The sequence below is a fragment of the Pestalotiopsis fici genome (assembly GCF_000516985.1).
Source record: "Pestalotiopsis fici W106-1 unplaced genomic scaffold PFICI_Scf_10, whole genome shotgun sequence".
NCBI classification, from domain to species: Eukaryota; Fungi; Ascomycota; class Sordariomycetes; order Amphisphaeriales; family Sporocadaceae; genus Pestalotiopsis; species Pestalotiopsis fici.
The window spans coordinates 1,223,917-1,240,923 of NW_006917100.1; the positions used below are offsets into that span (position 1 = coordinate 1,223,917).

At 43.5% G+C, this 17,007-nt stretch overlaps 4 protein-coding genes across 4 annotated transcripts; 3 read left to right on the forward strand and 1 right to left on the reverse strand.

The window, feature by feature from the left end:
- Nucleotides 1-1,391: 1,391 nt before the first annotated feature.
- Nucleotides 1,392-1,854, forward strand: PFICI_12608 (uncharacterized protein; the record flags this gene model as incomplete). Its single annotated transcript, XM_007841189.1, has 3 exons — nt 1,392-1,442; nt 1,522-1,581; nt 1,639-1,854. 3 exons carry the CDS (start codon nt 1,392-1,394, stop codon nt 1,852-1,854), a joined length of 327 nt encoding a protein of 108 aa, XP_007839380.1.
- Nucleotides 1,855-2,160: 306 nt separating this feature from the next.
- Nucleotides 2,161-2,650, reverse strand: PFICI_12609 (RING-box protein 1A; the record flags this gene model as incomplete). Its single annotated transcript, XM_007841190.1, has 3 exons — nt 2,161-2,259; nt 2,320-2,469; nt 2,546-2,650. The coding sequence occupies 3 exons, from the start codon at nt 2,648-2,650 to the stop codon at nt 2,161-2,163; spliced, it is 354 nt and encodes a 117-aa protein (XP_007839381.1).
- Nucleotides 2,651-4,647: 1,997 nt separating this feature from the next.
- PFICI_12610 (uncharacterized protein) lies at nt 4,648-5,838 on the forward strand (the record flags this gene model as incomplete). Its single annotated transcript, XM_007841191.1, has 1 exon — nt 4,648-5,838. One exon carries the CDS (start codon nt 4,648-4,650, stop codon nt 5,836-5,838), a length of 1,191 nt encoding a protein of 396 aa, XP_007839382.1.
- A 1,833-nt stretch (nt 5,839-7,671) lies between these two features.
- PFICI_12611 (uncharacterized protein) lies at nt 7,672-9,322 on the forward strand (the record flags this gene model as incomplete). Its single annotated transcript, XM_007841192.1, has 3 exons — nt 7,672-8,877; nt 8,967-9,064; nt 9,121-9,322. The coding sequence occupies 3 exons, from the start codon at nt 7,672-7,674 to the stop codon at nt 9,320-9,322; spliced, it is 1,506 nt and encodes a 501-aa protein (XP_007839383.1).
- Between the last annotated feature and the right edge of the window lie 7,685 nt (nt 9,323-17,007).

Sequence of the window (17,007 nt, forward strand, 5' to 3'; positions counted from 1 at the left end):
CCCCCGTCGAATTGGGCGAAAGGGATCTCAGCAGCAGGAATCCTAGCCCACGCACGAGCCCTGTCGTCAGTGGTTTTATTAGTCAGTGTTCAGTTCAGGTTCAGTTCTTCTAGGTTTTCTGGCTGGTCCCTTGTCTACGAGGCCAAAAAAGTAGCTGCAAACATCCCTCTTTTTTCTTTTTCTTTTTTGATCCCTGCTTTTTAACCATGTACGCCACAGAAACAGAATTTGGCCTGCTCCTGTACTAGTGTAGGTCTGTTGACTTCCGGATTGTCGGGTATCTACTCAGTCTCATCCTGCAATTTGAGTGCGGCACATTTACAATCCTTGTAATTGGCTGCTTGTTCACTTGGGCTTGATCTCTGGACTCCCGAGACATGGACGACGATGAATAGTTGTAAATAGTGTACCTCGACGGTAGGAGAATCCACGCTATTGAGGTCGACTGCGCAACATGAACTAAGTGCCGAGCATCCATGCCTCTCGGGGAGTCCAGCCAAGGCAGCGCCATTTTCGGTGCACCCGGCGTGAGAATCATGGATCTAAAACATAAACCTTGAGAGTGTTTCCGCCAACGGCTTGCGCTGACAGCTACATGTGCTGGATTGATTTGGTGCTTCTTACCTCGTAATATCAGACGACTTTTTTCTTTATCGACCGCCTTGAATTTTGTCAACGAGAAGTTGGCCAGACTGTATCCCTCTCTTTCAAACCTAGCTAGCGATGACTGCATCGAAGATTCGATGGTACCCATTTCATGCGACTGATGATATCGCAATCTCAGGTGCTGGGCAGTCATTTCTAGTGTCTCCATTTTATGCTTTTTACTTTACCAGGTATCGATGGTGTAGAAAACCCAACGTGGAATCAACTGGGAAAAAGTTCAAGATGATCAGTCCTTGGCTGAGTGGCATTTGAATCGATTATTAAGTGTGCCGTATTCCGTGGGCGCCGGTCAAGTTCGGGATTCTAAAGGTTTTTATTCCCTTTTGGTCTTTTCCCTCCAAATACATGCGTCACTTGTTTTCACATTCAAACCTCAAGTTCAATTTCCTTGCATCGTACTTGTAGATTTGGGTCGACCGCTGCGGAGGCGGGTCGCGGGAACCGCAACAAAGCTTTCCCCCTTTCAGCCTCCTAGCTCCCCCCTCTTGCCCCCACTCTGGGTCCCATCGACTTGAGGCTGAGGCTGAAAGTACCACGTAGCCGTTAGAAACACTGTGATCGGTACAATCCTCCAGCTGTGGACACCATCTCCGAATTGCTTCCAGTATTATAACCACTTGGCCAGCAACGAACTTCCAAGGCAAGCAAAAAGACAAGCATTGCAAACGACTACACGACTCTCAAAACCACTCTGTGAGGCTTGTGACTCCAGTTAATTGCACATCATGGCCGAGGAACTGCTTGATCAAGTTCGGGACGTGGTGGATGGCCAGATTGTGAGCATTTCCCGGCGCCCAGCCCACCGGCTGCGCATATCGTGCAAAAACTTCCAGCTGCTAACAAGGCTTCGTACAGGATTTTGAAGGACAGAAACTTGCCGAGCTTCTTGCTACCGTCCTGTTGTCTGCGGTCGGCGTAAGTTGCCACCAATCAATTGACATACGGGGCTCACGTACTTACGACTTTAACTAGGCCATCTCCTTTATCGTCGGATTCATCACACAGAATATTACGCTCGCACTCAAGATTGGCCTCGCCGGCACAGCCCTAACCTTCCTCGTCGTTGTTCCGCCTTGGCCCTTCTTCAATAAGCACCCGGTCAAATGGCTGCCTGTTGGAGGTGGGAATGCTGCACCACTTGCACATCAAAACATAGTCGTTGATGAGAAATCATTTTCACGGAACTAGGGGAAACATGGCAGGAAGAAAAGTGTGCAGAGGCCCAGTAGAGCTGAATGATGACTATTATGCATGAATAGAGGCATCAGCTGGTCGTGGTCCACCTCCGGGCGTACGGGCTACCAAATCTATGTGATCTCGTGCCATCCTATTTATCATATCTGTAAAAAGCATTGAGCCGTTGTCGAGCGATCCCCATCTTCACATTGTATCGACCGACCATCAAACAATGCAACTCTATGAGCTGCAATAAGACATTGAAGCTTTGTGCTGGAATCATGAAGCATTCGTCTCCCCGGGTCTGAATATCGCCACTTATCGACCATACTTTTGGAACTCCCAGTCGCGGTTATCGAGGGGGCAAACCTGACGAGCCTTGAGCCATCGGGAAATGCAGTGGAAGTGGAAGGCATGCTATCGGGACGCAAGCTGTTAGCTAACTCTTGGGAGCTCAGAAGTTGGTAGGGTACTCACGTTGCAGATACCCCAAGCAACTGTGCATTCCTCGCTTGTGGCAGAAGCCTGGTTGGCCTGACACTCGATGCAAAGGTCCATGATGTGGTTTCGGCAAATGGCGCAGTTGTCAACGACAATGTCCCAAGCCCAAAGCGCGACGGCATTCCACTGCAAATCACCTTGTCAGTATAATGTACAGAGAGACCAGGCATCTTGCGTAAGTAGGATGGTCAGTTCTGCTTACCTTCTTTACCTCGAAGCGCTTCTTCTCGCCCTTGCCGTCAGCATCGCCGCCCTTGACGACCTTCTTCTTCTCGGCGGGAGCATCGGTCATGTCGACGTCGGCCATGGTAGGTCCGAGTGCGAATTCTTGTGCGGCGCTGGATAATCGTCTCCGCTTCACGCGATGGAAGTCGCCAGTTTGTGACTCGGGCGAGCGGGAGCGTAGGCGATCGTCGTCCCCTATCTCGACTGATTGAGTATGCTCGAGGTGGTTGCACCTGAGTGGGTGATGTCAGAAAGCAGGTAGAAAGTGGGTTTATCGGTTCAGAGGTTGTCGGCGATTGGACCTATTGGTGATCGATGCTGGCTGGCTGGTTTATCGGGCCAGGACAAGAGAATCGAAGGAAGGGAAAATGGACCGTAGAAAATAAAGAACAAGGTACAGTCGTCGATCTGACGATGGTTGGTGCAAGGCTCTTCCTTTCTACCCCGGGTAGAAGAATCTGAGCTGCAACAAATACTGTATGTCTTACAAACGAATAGTTGCCTGCAAGGTTCTTGGAATTCGTGAGTTTGCGTCCGGCTGCCTGAGTCGAGTTGGGGTACACTACTAGGTAATCGCAGGTAGTCTTTGCTTGCAAAGAGCTGCACGGCGTGGCGGGGAAGGGCAGCCTAGCAGCTAGGTGAGTGAGCACAGAGTGCACTTGCCCCTCACTGCCTTGAAATCCACCGTCAGTATGCGGTGCCTGATTTGTCCTAGTCTCATCAAAATTGATCTCACCCGGGCTGCAATGATTCTACCTGGCTACATTTATCTCTTTTAGACCGCTGGGGGCATCTCCGTTGTTGCCCGGTAGGCCTCGAGCTGATAAACCCGAGCCGATGATACTGTGTAGAATCAATACGATGCTCACCAGAACGATCTTGTCCTGTACATTTTGGTAGTTTCTATTAGAGAGAACGAACGGTATTTGCATCAAAACATCCGACTGCCGTGACAACTTGAACGATTATTGAGTATGTTACTTTTTATCGACAGTCAACATTCCTCTTTTCGTTCGTGCGCGCTGCATTGGGGGTCTGTACATGCGTAGTATGTAGGACAAGAGAAATATGGGAGCCCGGACTACAAGGCGGCCTTTTGTCTGATGGTTCCTAAATAGAACAAAGTCGTCATCTCAAATAAAAAAAAGAGCCCAACAGTGTCAAACCCATGGCCGATCCATCTTGGGCATCGGATAATTGGCCCGCCCATTGCGGCGTGCCCCCCATCAAGCCCATTTCTTGAACGCTTGTGCCCTTGTGAGGCGGACGCGGCAACTGTTGTTCATCTTAATGTTCAAAGGTCTTACACAGCAGCGAGTTCAGCCATGAAGATGCCCCACTCAAAATAACTGGCACTTGCCCATTCAATGGCCACTTGACGTGTAGCTTAGGGAATTGAGTTCCCACATTACCCGAGTCACAATACTGGGTGGGCATGGGACCTACCTAACATACATACCTGGTAGCTAGTAGGTAAACCTTGGACCTGCGCAACGCAACGCAAACGCAATTCAGTGCAGCCCGACGCATCCTGTTCGTCTCTTTCTTTTTCCTCCTCCAACATCTTCGGGCCCCAAAGATCGAGAGCAGGTTGCGCTTTTCTCGACTTCACTAATTCCCAACCCACAACCGCAACCCACAAATATGACAAGACAGAGATCACTATCATTACTCACTTCTCGTTTCGCTTCTTCCGCGCATATCAACACTACGCAGCGACCTCCGACATAGCCCGCAGACTCTGCAAACCAATCAATCCATACACACACACACACAAAAGGTACGGTTGGCCATCACCTCGTTGCGTTGCGACGACACAAACTGCCCCAACCTCCCATCAGTGTCTCGTCTACGTCCTAGTCCAACGCCCCGCTCCAACTGGCCCCTGGACTACCGACTGTCTTGCGACATCATCTGCTTGGCATCTCAACCTGCGCATCTGTCTGACGTTGAAAAATAGACCTTCGGCTATAGCTTCATTTCATTGAAGCTTGGTTGCTCCTCTCTCGGCCCTACTATTAAACTTACTTTTTTCTATTCAACGCGCTGCAGTATACATGCTGCTACATAAAAACCAACATGAACCAATCGCCCCATCCAAAGAACTCGGCCCGCCGTAGAGGCGCTCGCAATGGCACGCCCCAGAAAACGTATGCTTCGGAGAATGACGCCGCCAATTATCGTTACCCCCTCTCCGACAGCCCATACACTCCACAGAGGCTGCCATCAAATGGCACTCCTGTGAATCATCAGCAACAGCAGCAAGCCCAGTCGGCGACTCAAAAGAAGCCTAGGAACCGGAATCCCTCTGCCAAGAAGAACAAGGACCACCAAGATCGTCACAGCCCGAATCAGCAGCAAGCCATCCCTCTCGCATTTGCTGGCGCATCCTTTCATGCATCGCCCGCTCCAAATTCGCTGCCCATCCCGAGCTTTCTCGCGAGGACTACATCAGCTCCCGACTCACCTAGTCTAAAGCTGCCAGGTCCTGGTCCTAGTCAGGAGCCATCGCCGCCGAATACCGATTCAGAGGAGAACAGCTCCCCCAGCCCACCACTGCATGCAGCAGTTCGCACAGACGAGTCGCCACTCGAGTTCTTCTTCAAGGCTGATCGAGCGGAGAAGGCTCGGGTTCGCCGTGCCAGCTCAGCAAATGCGGCCGCGGCCCTCCTTGGTAGCCCCTTCTCTCCTCCTCAGGTGCATGCTTCTCCGCGAGAGCCAAGTACGTTTCCCAAACTTCAAGGTGCGGCACAAGCGCGACGCCCTCCAATTCCGCGAAACCCGTCTTCTGGAATCCCTTCCAGCGAGCTCGACGGGAACCCCGGCAAGCCCCTTGGTCAGGCATTTTCGACTCCGTACTCTGAACGTATCAAGGCAGCACGTTCCAGGAATGCTTCGGGGCAAGGCACACCCTCTGCTCAAGGTCCAGACACACCGGACCGTTCCGAGGCTCTTAAGCGCTTCCTAGGCGTCGGATCACCTGCGACTCAGATCCATCCCTCATATGGGCATCCGCAATCACCATCCCATCACGTTGCGCCGCCTGCCTTCCAGCCTGGCATGTCTCCTGCCTCTGGGCCAAACAGACACTACTCGAATGCATACAGTAGTGGTCCGCATCCCTCTGCTCTTGGGCCCATTGATTTCAGTGCCAATCATGTTCGCGGCGGCCAGCCGAACCAAGAAACTCTCCCAACGGATAATTATGCGGACCAAGCTCTCAAGCTGGACGACCATCTGCGACGAGTCTTGAAACTTGGTCCAAACTGATTGTCATGGCTCTATCCAATACAGCGACCAAACTTCCTGATGGCAGTTTGGGTACGGGCTGTATCTGCGTGGAATCCCGACTTGGGCAAAGTCAACTTTTTGCAGGCTTGAACATCATTCGGAAATCTATCCATTTTCATTTGTAAATTGCGACTCACATGGAGTTGAGGCGTTTGGTTTCACCACTTCCGGCCATGGTTTGTTTCGATAATGGGCTGTCGTCATCAGAAGGCAAATTTTTGCCTGGGGCCAAACCCCTCCCATTTCCACTAACCAGCACTTTGGCCTTGCATTTCTTTTTTTAGAGGACGGAGTTAGTCGAGCTACGAATCGCATGACTGGTCATCGGTTGTTATTTCGGACATATATGCTCGCTTCTCTATGAGATATTTCGGAAACATTACTTTCGTGTTGACACGACTGCTCGATAATGTATAACAGCATGCATACGACTTTTTTGGCGTCACGTTGGCGGTGTTGTTCCATATGGATATCACCTAGGTTGCGGCGTTGCAAGCAGATACCCTATGTTGCGGGCTTTCGGTCTGTCATACAGGTGCCTGGTTGGATTCAACCTAGACTCGGCATTTTCGGTCAGGATTTCAAAGCTACATGGATTGTAGCAGTGCATCAGTGGTGTTTCGGCGATTTGAGGATGGCCTTTGAAGGATCGGACAGCAGGGTAGAGAAGTGCGCTTGGATTCTGGGTACCAGGCCTGAATCAAGTGATCACTGGGTTTTGTTTCTACAAGATATTGATTGAAGCGCAGCATGGCTGGAGTCAAATGAGCGATCGTCGATTCTAGGGAGATACTCAACAAAGTCCCTTACGAGGAGGACATCTTGAAGAGTTCAGGAGGAAAGAGGGAAAACAACAGAAAATGATACAAAAAACAAATGTTTGGTGGCGTATCCAAGCGACCAGGCCAGATTTCCGCTACATATATTTTAGGCCTTTAGCGATCAATAGAAGCGACTGAGCCTTTCAGGCTTGGTCTCATATGTCATCAAAAACACAATCCCTCGGGGTAGCAACAACTATTCTGCAGTAGGTCAAATCTTGTCGTCGACTGGCTCGTGGCAACTAGGATACATTGTCCTCGTAACAAGCAACAAGCTAAAGTTCAAGATCCCACACGAGCAAGCGCCATGAATGTGGTGTTTTCAATGACCTATGAAGTCACTCTGAGCTCATCCAGGTCCACAAACCCCGGTGAAATGTGCCACCAGGCGAGGTTGACACGTCTCTGTCAGACCTGTTCGGAAAGATACAGCGCGATTATACTCTAGGCGACACTGATAACAAGGAGTTTGAATGCTTGACATATCCATTATAATGACTCCTAGAGCTTGTATATATATTTGTTGAATGAACTCTACTGACTAGTGATAGACCTTATTTTCAAGTATCTTTTTAACTTCCGACATGAAGCCATGAAAATCAACCTAATCTATTATAGTAGCAAGACTTATCTACACAAGGAACTCTCTATCTCATCGCCTTATGTGAGAAATTCTGGAGCCCGTAATATTGTGGTCTCACAGGTCATAGAATTGCCGGCGAGTACGAGGCCGCCAATTTGTCACAACAGGAAATGCAATGGAGACGTGCTGACCACATATCACCTCTATAGGTTTAGTCTTCATGCAGGATGCAGGAAGACATGCAGGGCATACCTGTATTATGTATGTATTGTCACACTCTGACTTGACAAAGAAAGCATTTATCTAGCCTTACTCTATGCATTCGTGTATTTTCCAGGTCGCATTGACATTTCTCCAACTGCATAGTCTGTCTTGCCTTTATTCACTTCCCATTGCGAACTTGTCAAGATGGCTCTGTGGGACATTGTGGTACTAAGCGCCGTGCTTGGAGTTGTATATCGAATCATTGTCACTTACAATGAATGGCAACAGCTTCGCCACATTCCAGGTCCATTTCTTGCCCGCTTCACCCGTTTTTGGCTGGTCAGACACATTCTAGGAGGCGTCTACGTTGAAAAGTTGTCCCAACTTCACGAGAGATACGGCCCCGTCGTGGTGTTGGCTCCCGACTTGGTCTCGCTTAGCGACCCGGCCGAGATCAAGTCGATTGGCGGGGTTAGGTCTCCATGGGGGCGGTCCGTGATCTATCAGGCCTTCCGCTTCGCTCCCGGTCCGGACGGCGACTCGGTTCTGAGCATGCGCGACGATCGTGCTCATGCGCGGATGCGAGCCAAGCTCATGCCGGGCTACGCCGGCAAGACGGTCGAAGGCGTGGAGCAAATGGTGGACAAGCACGTCACGCAGCTCGTCGACATTATCGAGGCTCGCTACGTCACGATTCCGGGGGCAGACTACCGGCCCGTCGATCTGTCTCTGCTGGCGCAGTATCTGACCATTGATGTCATCACGTCATTTGCTTTCCAAGAGTCTTTTGCCTGTCTGGAGCGTGATGCTGATTTTCACGGCTACCTCGAGTCGGTCGGCAGGTCGGTGCCGTATCTCTTGTCCTTTAGCTGTTTCCCCGTGGCCGCGTATCTCATGGACTTCTCGGCGCTGGGCAAGATCTTTCCCGAGGGCGGCTTCTTCCCCAAGGTATTTGAAATGGCCCATCGGCAGGTCGGCAAGCGGTACGGCCAGCAGGAGCACGAGCTGCGGGAGCGCAACGACGTGCTGGGCACCTGGGTGGCCGCGGGGCTCAGCGCGCGCGAGCTCGAGAACGAGGTCGTGGGCCAGCTGGTCGCGGGCGGCGAGACGACGAGCACGGGCGTCCGCGCCGCCCTGCTCTACCTCATGACGTCGCCGGGCAGCTACCTGGCGCTGCAGCGCGAGATCGACGAGGCGCTGCGCGAAGGACGCGTCACCACGTGCCCCTTAGCTGATGCCGAGGTGGGCAAACTGCCGTATCTGCAGGCCGTGGTCAAGGAGACCCTCCGCATCTTTGCGCCGGGGGCGTTTTTCCCGAAGAGTAGTCCCAATGATCAGACGCTGTGTGGGTTCAAGATCCCGGCTGGCATCAGCGTGGAGCTGGCTTACAAACCTGCTTTGCAAAACAAGGTTGGTGATACTCGGTTTGAAATTTTCCATCGTTCTCCTTTGACTGCCAGTTTGCGAAAGAAGGTAAGCTGACCTGGTAACCATCTTAGGAAATCTTTGGTGAAGACGCCGCTTTCTTTAGACCTGAGCGTTGGATCGAGGCTGAAGGAAGCCAGTTGACGCTCATGGAGGAAACTTCCCGATTCGTGTAAGTCCCCAGGCTCATTTCGTCCCTTGACCACAAATCTCTAACGTTATTTTCAGATTCGGTGGTCCCAGCCGGTGGGAATGTCTAGGCAAAGGCCTGGCCTTGATGCAAATGCACAAGGTTATTTTTGAAATATTTCGCCATTTTGACTTGAGACTGGTAGACCCGGCGAATCCTTGGAAGGCGTCTGGCACTCGTATTTGGGTTATTGAGAACTTCTTTGCACAGGTCACCAAGAGATCTCCGGTCAGGGATTAAAATGAAATCCGCATTATCGGATGTGTTTCCGGCCATTCTCGTCGTTTGTCGGAACCGTACTTGGTTGTTGTACATCGAGGGCACATGACTTTGTGGAAGATAGAGACGTATCAGTCCAGTTTTGATATATTGTGGCGCGTTTCTTGAGGAGGGTCACGCAGTGTACACCGTCATGGGGATCATACAGCTTGGTTTGTCGAAGGTCTAGGGTTCCACACTTTCATTATATCGAATTCACAAATCCCGACTGAGTTCTGTTTTGGTCGACTTGGACATGCATGCTAAACCGTGCCTTCACTTCTGGCATGGAATTCTTCTCCACAGCCAACGATGCTACGTGGGTTTTAGTAAGTATATATCCAATTCGTAGCCATTGCTATTGAAATTGATCCTACTCTCCCCCCGCTAGGAAATATATCATGGTTAGTCAGTGGTTTGAAAATTCTTGTAACTCTGGTCAATCGCAAAGATAAAGAGCCAGGGGCCTTGATCAATGTCCTCGGATAATGTGTGATATATTCCAGTCGCTCGTCGGTACAGTAGATTCAGTGTCGTGATTGATGTGTTTGCAACACGACATCTACTTGAATGTGAAATAATACATGACATTGGCACCGATGCCAGGCTCTACGCCAAGAATGAAAAGCTTTCGAAATGAAATTGTGTACCAAGTCTAAAAACACCCTGTGTTTGAGGGAATATCTCGAGTGAAAGAGGAAAAAAAAAAAGAAATCAAGATGTTACGAGTTTTTCTCCGTATAAACATAATCGGAGCCGGTCCATCGTGACCATGATTATGTATTCAGCTAAACTAAGAGCAGTGTACACCAGTTCTACTGATTCGGCGAAGTCCAGTAGTCAAGAAGTCTATCAAATCCGTCTAATTGCTCATTGAGACACTCCATTGTATCATATCCGAAATATCAACAGATCCTTTTCGCTATGCTTGGAACCAAATACACGGTTCTCCTAAAATTCCTGTTAGGTTAGGACCAATCGAACCAAAGTCTGGTGGTTCGATTTCTATCTATTCCTCTCGAGGGACAAACTTTAGACCTTTCAATGATTCGCCGGATCGAGACGGCCACCACGAATCACTACCAAAGGGCTAAAATTGCCACCCGTTGCATTAAAGTGTCCTATGTGCGAAACCCGTGGACAAGGTTATCCCATTCATGGCCATGCGTGACGCGGCCAGGTTCACCTTTCGTGATCTTTGAGCGGCATGATGCTGAGGTTGTCGGTGATGAAGTAACATCCACAAGTCACCACTCCTTGATAGATGTGAGTCGCATCTACAGGCAGTAGCTGTACTTGATTGAGATTAGTCACGGTATCCTCGAGAGATCATCTCCCACAACTCACGAACCAAAGGAGAAAGTACTTAACAGAAATGTTGATAGAATTATGCCGGGTACTCATTGAACCTCCTTCGCATCATCATATTTCAAGGTCCCGTCCTAATGCACATCTCAGTTTGTTAGATACTCTGGAGAAGAGGTTTAGGTATTTTATTATCAATTCCCATTATTCCGTTCCACGATTATACAGAGTTTTGCTGTGGGACTACAAGTACTCAACAGATATCAAAATCATTTTCAGCTGTGTCAGACTGTACTCGAAGGTCCTTCCCATCGCAAAACTCTCCTGTATACGGAACACCTTGGTGAGACCCCTGGACACGTTCAACGAACCGAGACCTATGTACTCTGTAGTCATGACCGAGTGTCGTAATTTGGGTGAATCTAAATAGATATTGATACAAGCATTTGCATTACTTTACGATAGTTCCTATAAGTGATGAATGGTGGACAAAAAATATGGTTTCTGATTGGCTAGCTTATAGAATAATAGCATGCTATTTCAAGTATGTTAAACGTTTGTGTGACCTGGTACTGGACTTCTGCTATAGGCCTATGGCCAATAAGACTTGTAAAGTTTGTCTCGAAAAGCATATGATTATTCCCTGGATTCACGCATCCCTTGAGATTTTATTAGAGATGTACCCGGGCATTGATTTTATGACATGACTTCAATTTCACCATGCTATATTCATCTACTCATGATCGTACGTGTTTGCTTTAATGTGAAAGACCAGGAAAATGGTCCCGTCTCTATGTGTAGCTGATCATAATCCAAGCGAACCAGGTCTCTGCAAACAGTCTACTAAACCATTCTCAACGCGGAAGCAACTCAGCTTTGGATGCTCGATTCCATCGAACGCTCGAACTGGCTTGATAGACCATCGGACCGATGGAAAGGGAAGGAATGGGCAAGATCACCATCACACGCATAGTCCACAAGGATTGCCAATAACCTGCGATGCTGTCAGCAGCCTGACCGCTTCGTAGGGATTCCGTGTATCGTATGTTTGCAGAGAAAAGCATTCAGAGACTCCTGCACAACCAGTTCAGCTGAACCTCAAACAGCAGCGCTCGTGTGTGGCGTCTTCCTTCCTTACAACAAATATCACGTAGCATCGCTTCCACGTATCAGTACCAGAAGTGTTGAGGTTGATTTGTACCTGTACCTGGTGGTAATTGAGTCGAAATTCTCACATATGCAAAAGCCGTTGATTACATGAAACGACGAGTCATAAGACGTTGTTGTTCATGCTTGACACCTGTTTTCCAAGACCATGTGAAAGACTCGTCACATTTTTCTTTCCGGCGTGCCGTTGTCGTGATTATCAGCCACCACGAGTGAGAAAGTGGCCCTAGGCAGGCTCCAATTGGAGGAACGATAGATGGCGGCTGGCCATCAACATCCACCACTCTGGGCAAGACATGTTTGATCTACATGGGCGGTGCAACGCGAACATGTCAAGCCGAAGCAAGGAAGCTGATGCAGCCGCTGCAGCTCAACTATCAGTGAGGGCAAATTGCCATTTTTGGTAATTTTGGCCCCTAAAAGGGCTGTCTTAGGAGGGAAATCCTTTCCCGGAGGAGGGCCGATAAGGGCCGTAAAGGCATTCTGGAGGGCAATCTAAAGGGACCCCCTGATTTTGGAGGGTGTTTTAAGGGCGTCGAAAGGGACAGTCCCTTTAAGCGCGATAAAGGCGGGTATCTATTGCTATTATATAGTATCAAAAAGGGTATCTAAAACTAATACGAATAAATTCAGTTCTAAATGTATTTATCCGTGCAATTATAATATTTATTAAGCGTAATAGATTAATAATTAAGCGTAATTATTTATTTAAGCGATCCATTTCTATTTTGCGGCGCTGCCCTTTCCTAACTATAGCGGGCTAGGGGCGCATTAACTAACTATAGCAATCGGTGCCTATCGTAAAATAGAATTAAGCGCATAAAATAGGATTTTTTAAATATAGCGTAATCGCATTTTATAAATCGCATTTTAAAATCTAATAAAATGCGAAAACAGCTATAAAAAAATAATAAATAAGCAATACTATTTATTAAATAAATAGCTTAATACTTAACTATTATTATCGTTATTATAACGTTAGCGGGCTAAATTAGCGCTCGCCGCGATTATTACCTAAATATTAATTAAAATAAACCTTTCTTTTAACGTATAATTAGGCCTAGCTAGCTAAATCGCGCATTTAAAAAAGCTTTTTTTATTTAATTAATATTATATTTAAAGTATATTATTATATATTTAGGTATATTTTTATTTATTGCTATTAAAAAGCCTAGCTAATTTGCTAATATATAAAATAAAATATAAAATTAAATTAATATAAATTAATTATTACTAATAATTATTTAAGCCGCGAATTAGGCCCAGGAAATAAACTAAGGTTAATTTTATAATATTATAATTATAAACCTATATAAAAAGCCAATATAAATAGGCTATTATATATAAAATATATAATTATAAACCCCGTTTATATTAATATACTTTCGAATACTAAAAGCATATAATTAAACGCTTTTATTCGACGTTTAAAAATTAAATATTAAGCATTTAATTAACGTCGCCTAGGGAATAAAATAACGATACCGACCTTTAGGCAAAAAAGGTTAAAAACTATTATAAAAAAACCCGCGATATTTATTTATAATAAAATAATTTAAACTTTTTGCTAATTTTTTATTATAGTTTTTTTTAATTTTAGCGATATTAATACCTAATATTTAAATTAAAGCAGCTAATTATAGCCCTTTTTAATATAGCACAGGGATTAAATCTAAATAACTTCCTAATAAGTTATAACCCACTATTTATCCCTTTTAGTTAACCTTTTTTTAAAGATACCGCAAAGGCTTTAAATTCGTGGCGGAATTAAAAAAAAAAGGCAGGAAAATAAGGCTGCCGCCGCTTAATAGGTAAGTAAACTATGCCGTTTAAAACCTAAAAGGAGAACCGCTAAAACTATAAAAGGCGGAAGAAAAGAAATTAAAAAAGGAACGCGCCGCCGTTACGGCTATTAATAAGGGCAAACTAAAAAGTAAATCGGCGATTTACGAATAAAGACGACTTTTAACTAAAACCCGTAAAAAAAAAGGCTAGGAAGGGTAAAACTGCTACCGGATTTAAAGACTCCGAGGACGCCGCTAATTTTTCGTTTATAATTAAACCTTAAAATAAACTATATACGCTTTTTTATTAGGCTAAAAAATAGCTGTAAAATCCGGATATACCGCTATATTAAAAGGATATTATCGAATTTAAGGAGCTTTTTAAAAAAACTAAATAAAGGATATATATTATTTATAAAAAGGTCGCGTCCGCGGCTAAAAAACTGCGGCGAATTAAGGCTAACGTTACGGAAATCGAAAAAATATTAATGATTTATTAAAACCTTTGCGAATAATAATACGTAAACTTATTTTATTATTTTCCCGCTAAGCTATTATATAAAAAGCTAGAAAAATAAATATTAGCCGCCGCGCGGTATATATTATATTATATATAAAAAATAGGAACAAGCTTAATTATTACGTAATTGGTTTTTTATTAAAAGTTAATTTAAATGGCTAGGATGGATTAATTTGGATTAATTTGGCTAGCCGCTAATCCAAGCTTAATAAAGGACGGAAGCGGTAATATTAATAGGGATTTATAAATAACCCTCTAAATCGACCTACGACTTATATATTATTTAAGGCAGATTATATTTTTATACGGATTTTGGGTTTATTATTTTTTTTTTATTATATATATAAATATATATTTTTTTAATATAAGTTATTATTTAGCTATTTTTAAGGCCTTAAAATCCGGCTTAAAAAATCCGATTGCTCCGTTTTCGCTTTACCTAATAAGTTTTAACGCTAATTTTAATATTTTTTGTTATATTTATTTTAATAATTGCCTATAGTTTTTTATTAAAAGAAAATAAGGGAAGTTTTGCGCTTTAAGTAGCAGATATGGTTTAATATTACCTGGGTATTATATAAACCAAAATTTATTTCCTGTTTATATATATAGCTTAATTAAATTGAAATTTTCTTTTTATTATCGCTATAATTTAAAAAAATCTCGCTTTCTATTTTAAATTCCGCTTTAAAACTATATACCGATCGGATAATCTCTAATTATACGTCTCCGGACCTTAGTAGCAATATATTCCGGTCCGCCTTGGTTTGTGGTTTTTTTATATATTTGTCCCTTTATTATAATATATTATAAACTATATTTTTGTCCTGCACCTTTTTTAATTATAACTAGGAAGGTCTTTGAACGTTAATTATTATATATCCCTTTCCGTCCTACCTTAAGCGAGGCTTTTAGGATTGCGTTATATTTTATGGCCGCTTTTTGTTTAAAATATCTTTCGGTTCTATTCGTTACCGCTTTTTGTTTAAAATATCTCTCGGTTTTATTCGTTATTAGCTAATCGCTCCTAGATAGTGTTTTTTAGCGTTTTTAACCTAAATAATTTACCGTTTATTCGTCGTTTTTCGAAATAGCCTATTCCGGCGGGCCTAATTTAGCAGAAATTCCCGATAAGGCTAAGGTCGGCTATTTTATGGTTATTGCTAATATTATTATATTAGCTAGCTAGGACGGGATTTTAGAAATATATATATTAGTCGATTTAATATTAGTTAGAAAGCATTTTTATACCGAGCTAAAGTTATCCCGGCTATATATTATTTATAATCCGGCTAATATTATAGCATTAAACCTTATAATTCGCCGATTTTAATTTTATTAATAAATGCCCGAGGTTAAAGCGTTACGGTTTTACGTTTAAAATTGCTATAAAGGGTTTTATAATTACCGTTTTAACGAGTTTTGGCTTATTAAAAAAGACGATATTATATTTCGCTTTATTTTATTATTTTTATTAAATACGGAAAAATAATATTTTATATATTTAAAGGATAATCCCGTTAAAAGCAAAATTTTTATGCTTTTTTATTAATATAAATTTCCAAAATATTATATTTGGAAATAGCTTCGGGATTTTGGAAATTACCCGTTATATCGGTATAATATTTTATTGCCTTATTACGGATTTAATATTCCGTTTACGTATTGCACGGTTAATAATATAATATATATTAGCGATACCGTAAAGCACGCGGCGAAAAAACAGCTGCTTTTAACGGCGGCATAGCGCATTATACGCGAGATTTGCTTTATATATAGCAAATTCCGTAAAATAAAAAATATTTATAATAAATATAAAAAACGAGTAAATATATTAAAACGAGGTTTTATACCGTTATAGCTATTAGCCGATTTATTAGTCTTTTTTAAAAAAGCTAAAAAGCGATTAAAATTAGTTACCGTAAAGCTAATAAGCGCGGTAAAAATTATATAAAAAGCAAAAGCGGACGTAAAGCGATTTGCTAAATTTTACGAATTATATTAATAGCAGGATTAATTAGCTTGCGATAAGCTCGCTAAATATTACGGATATAAATAGCGTTTATACGAAAAATAATTAATATAACGTAATTTATTAAATATTTATAATATTTTAGCTTAATATATTTTAAAAATTTAAATTATCGTTATTATTATCGTTATCGTTATCGCCGGCCTTTATTATATTAAAAAATAGCACCGGGATATTATTATTATAATTATTGCCGTTATAGTCCTTTTCCTCCCTTTTTCCTTATTTTTTATTATTTACGATTATTATTTTTCGGTCGTCCTCCACCTCCTTTATTATAATTAATAGCCGCAGATTTTATTACGCTTTTTATAAAAAGTCGTTCCGTTATATAGCCGTTATAGCACGTAATTATTTTAGCCGCTTTATATTTATTAGACGGATAAATACAGAGGCCCCTTAACCTAAAAGGGATTTCGCTTTATAAACCTATGGCTTTAAATTTTTATCGCTATCGTTTTTAGGTATTATTTTTTTTTATTAGCTAAATCGCCCGGTTTATTTTTATTTATAATATATATTATTAGAAAATTTTGCCTAATTGCCGTTATAAATATAACCGGCGTATTCTTTTTTATTTACGTAAACGTTTTATAGGTTCTTTTTTTCGGCGTAGCGAAAGCACTCTTATTTTAAAAAAATAATAAAGATTTATAATAGCGTTATTTTTAGGTTTTTATTATTAAATAAGACCGAACGGGGGAAGTTAAAGTCTTTTTTGCAGCTAATACGGTTTTTTTTATATTTTAGCGGTTTTTAAACCGGCTTATTTAACAGCTAAATTAATGGTATCGCCGTCGGCAGCCTATTTAAAATAGGATATTTGTTTCGGATTATAGCGCTGCAAAAGCGGACCGCT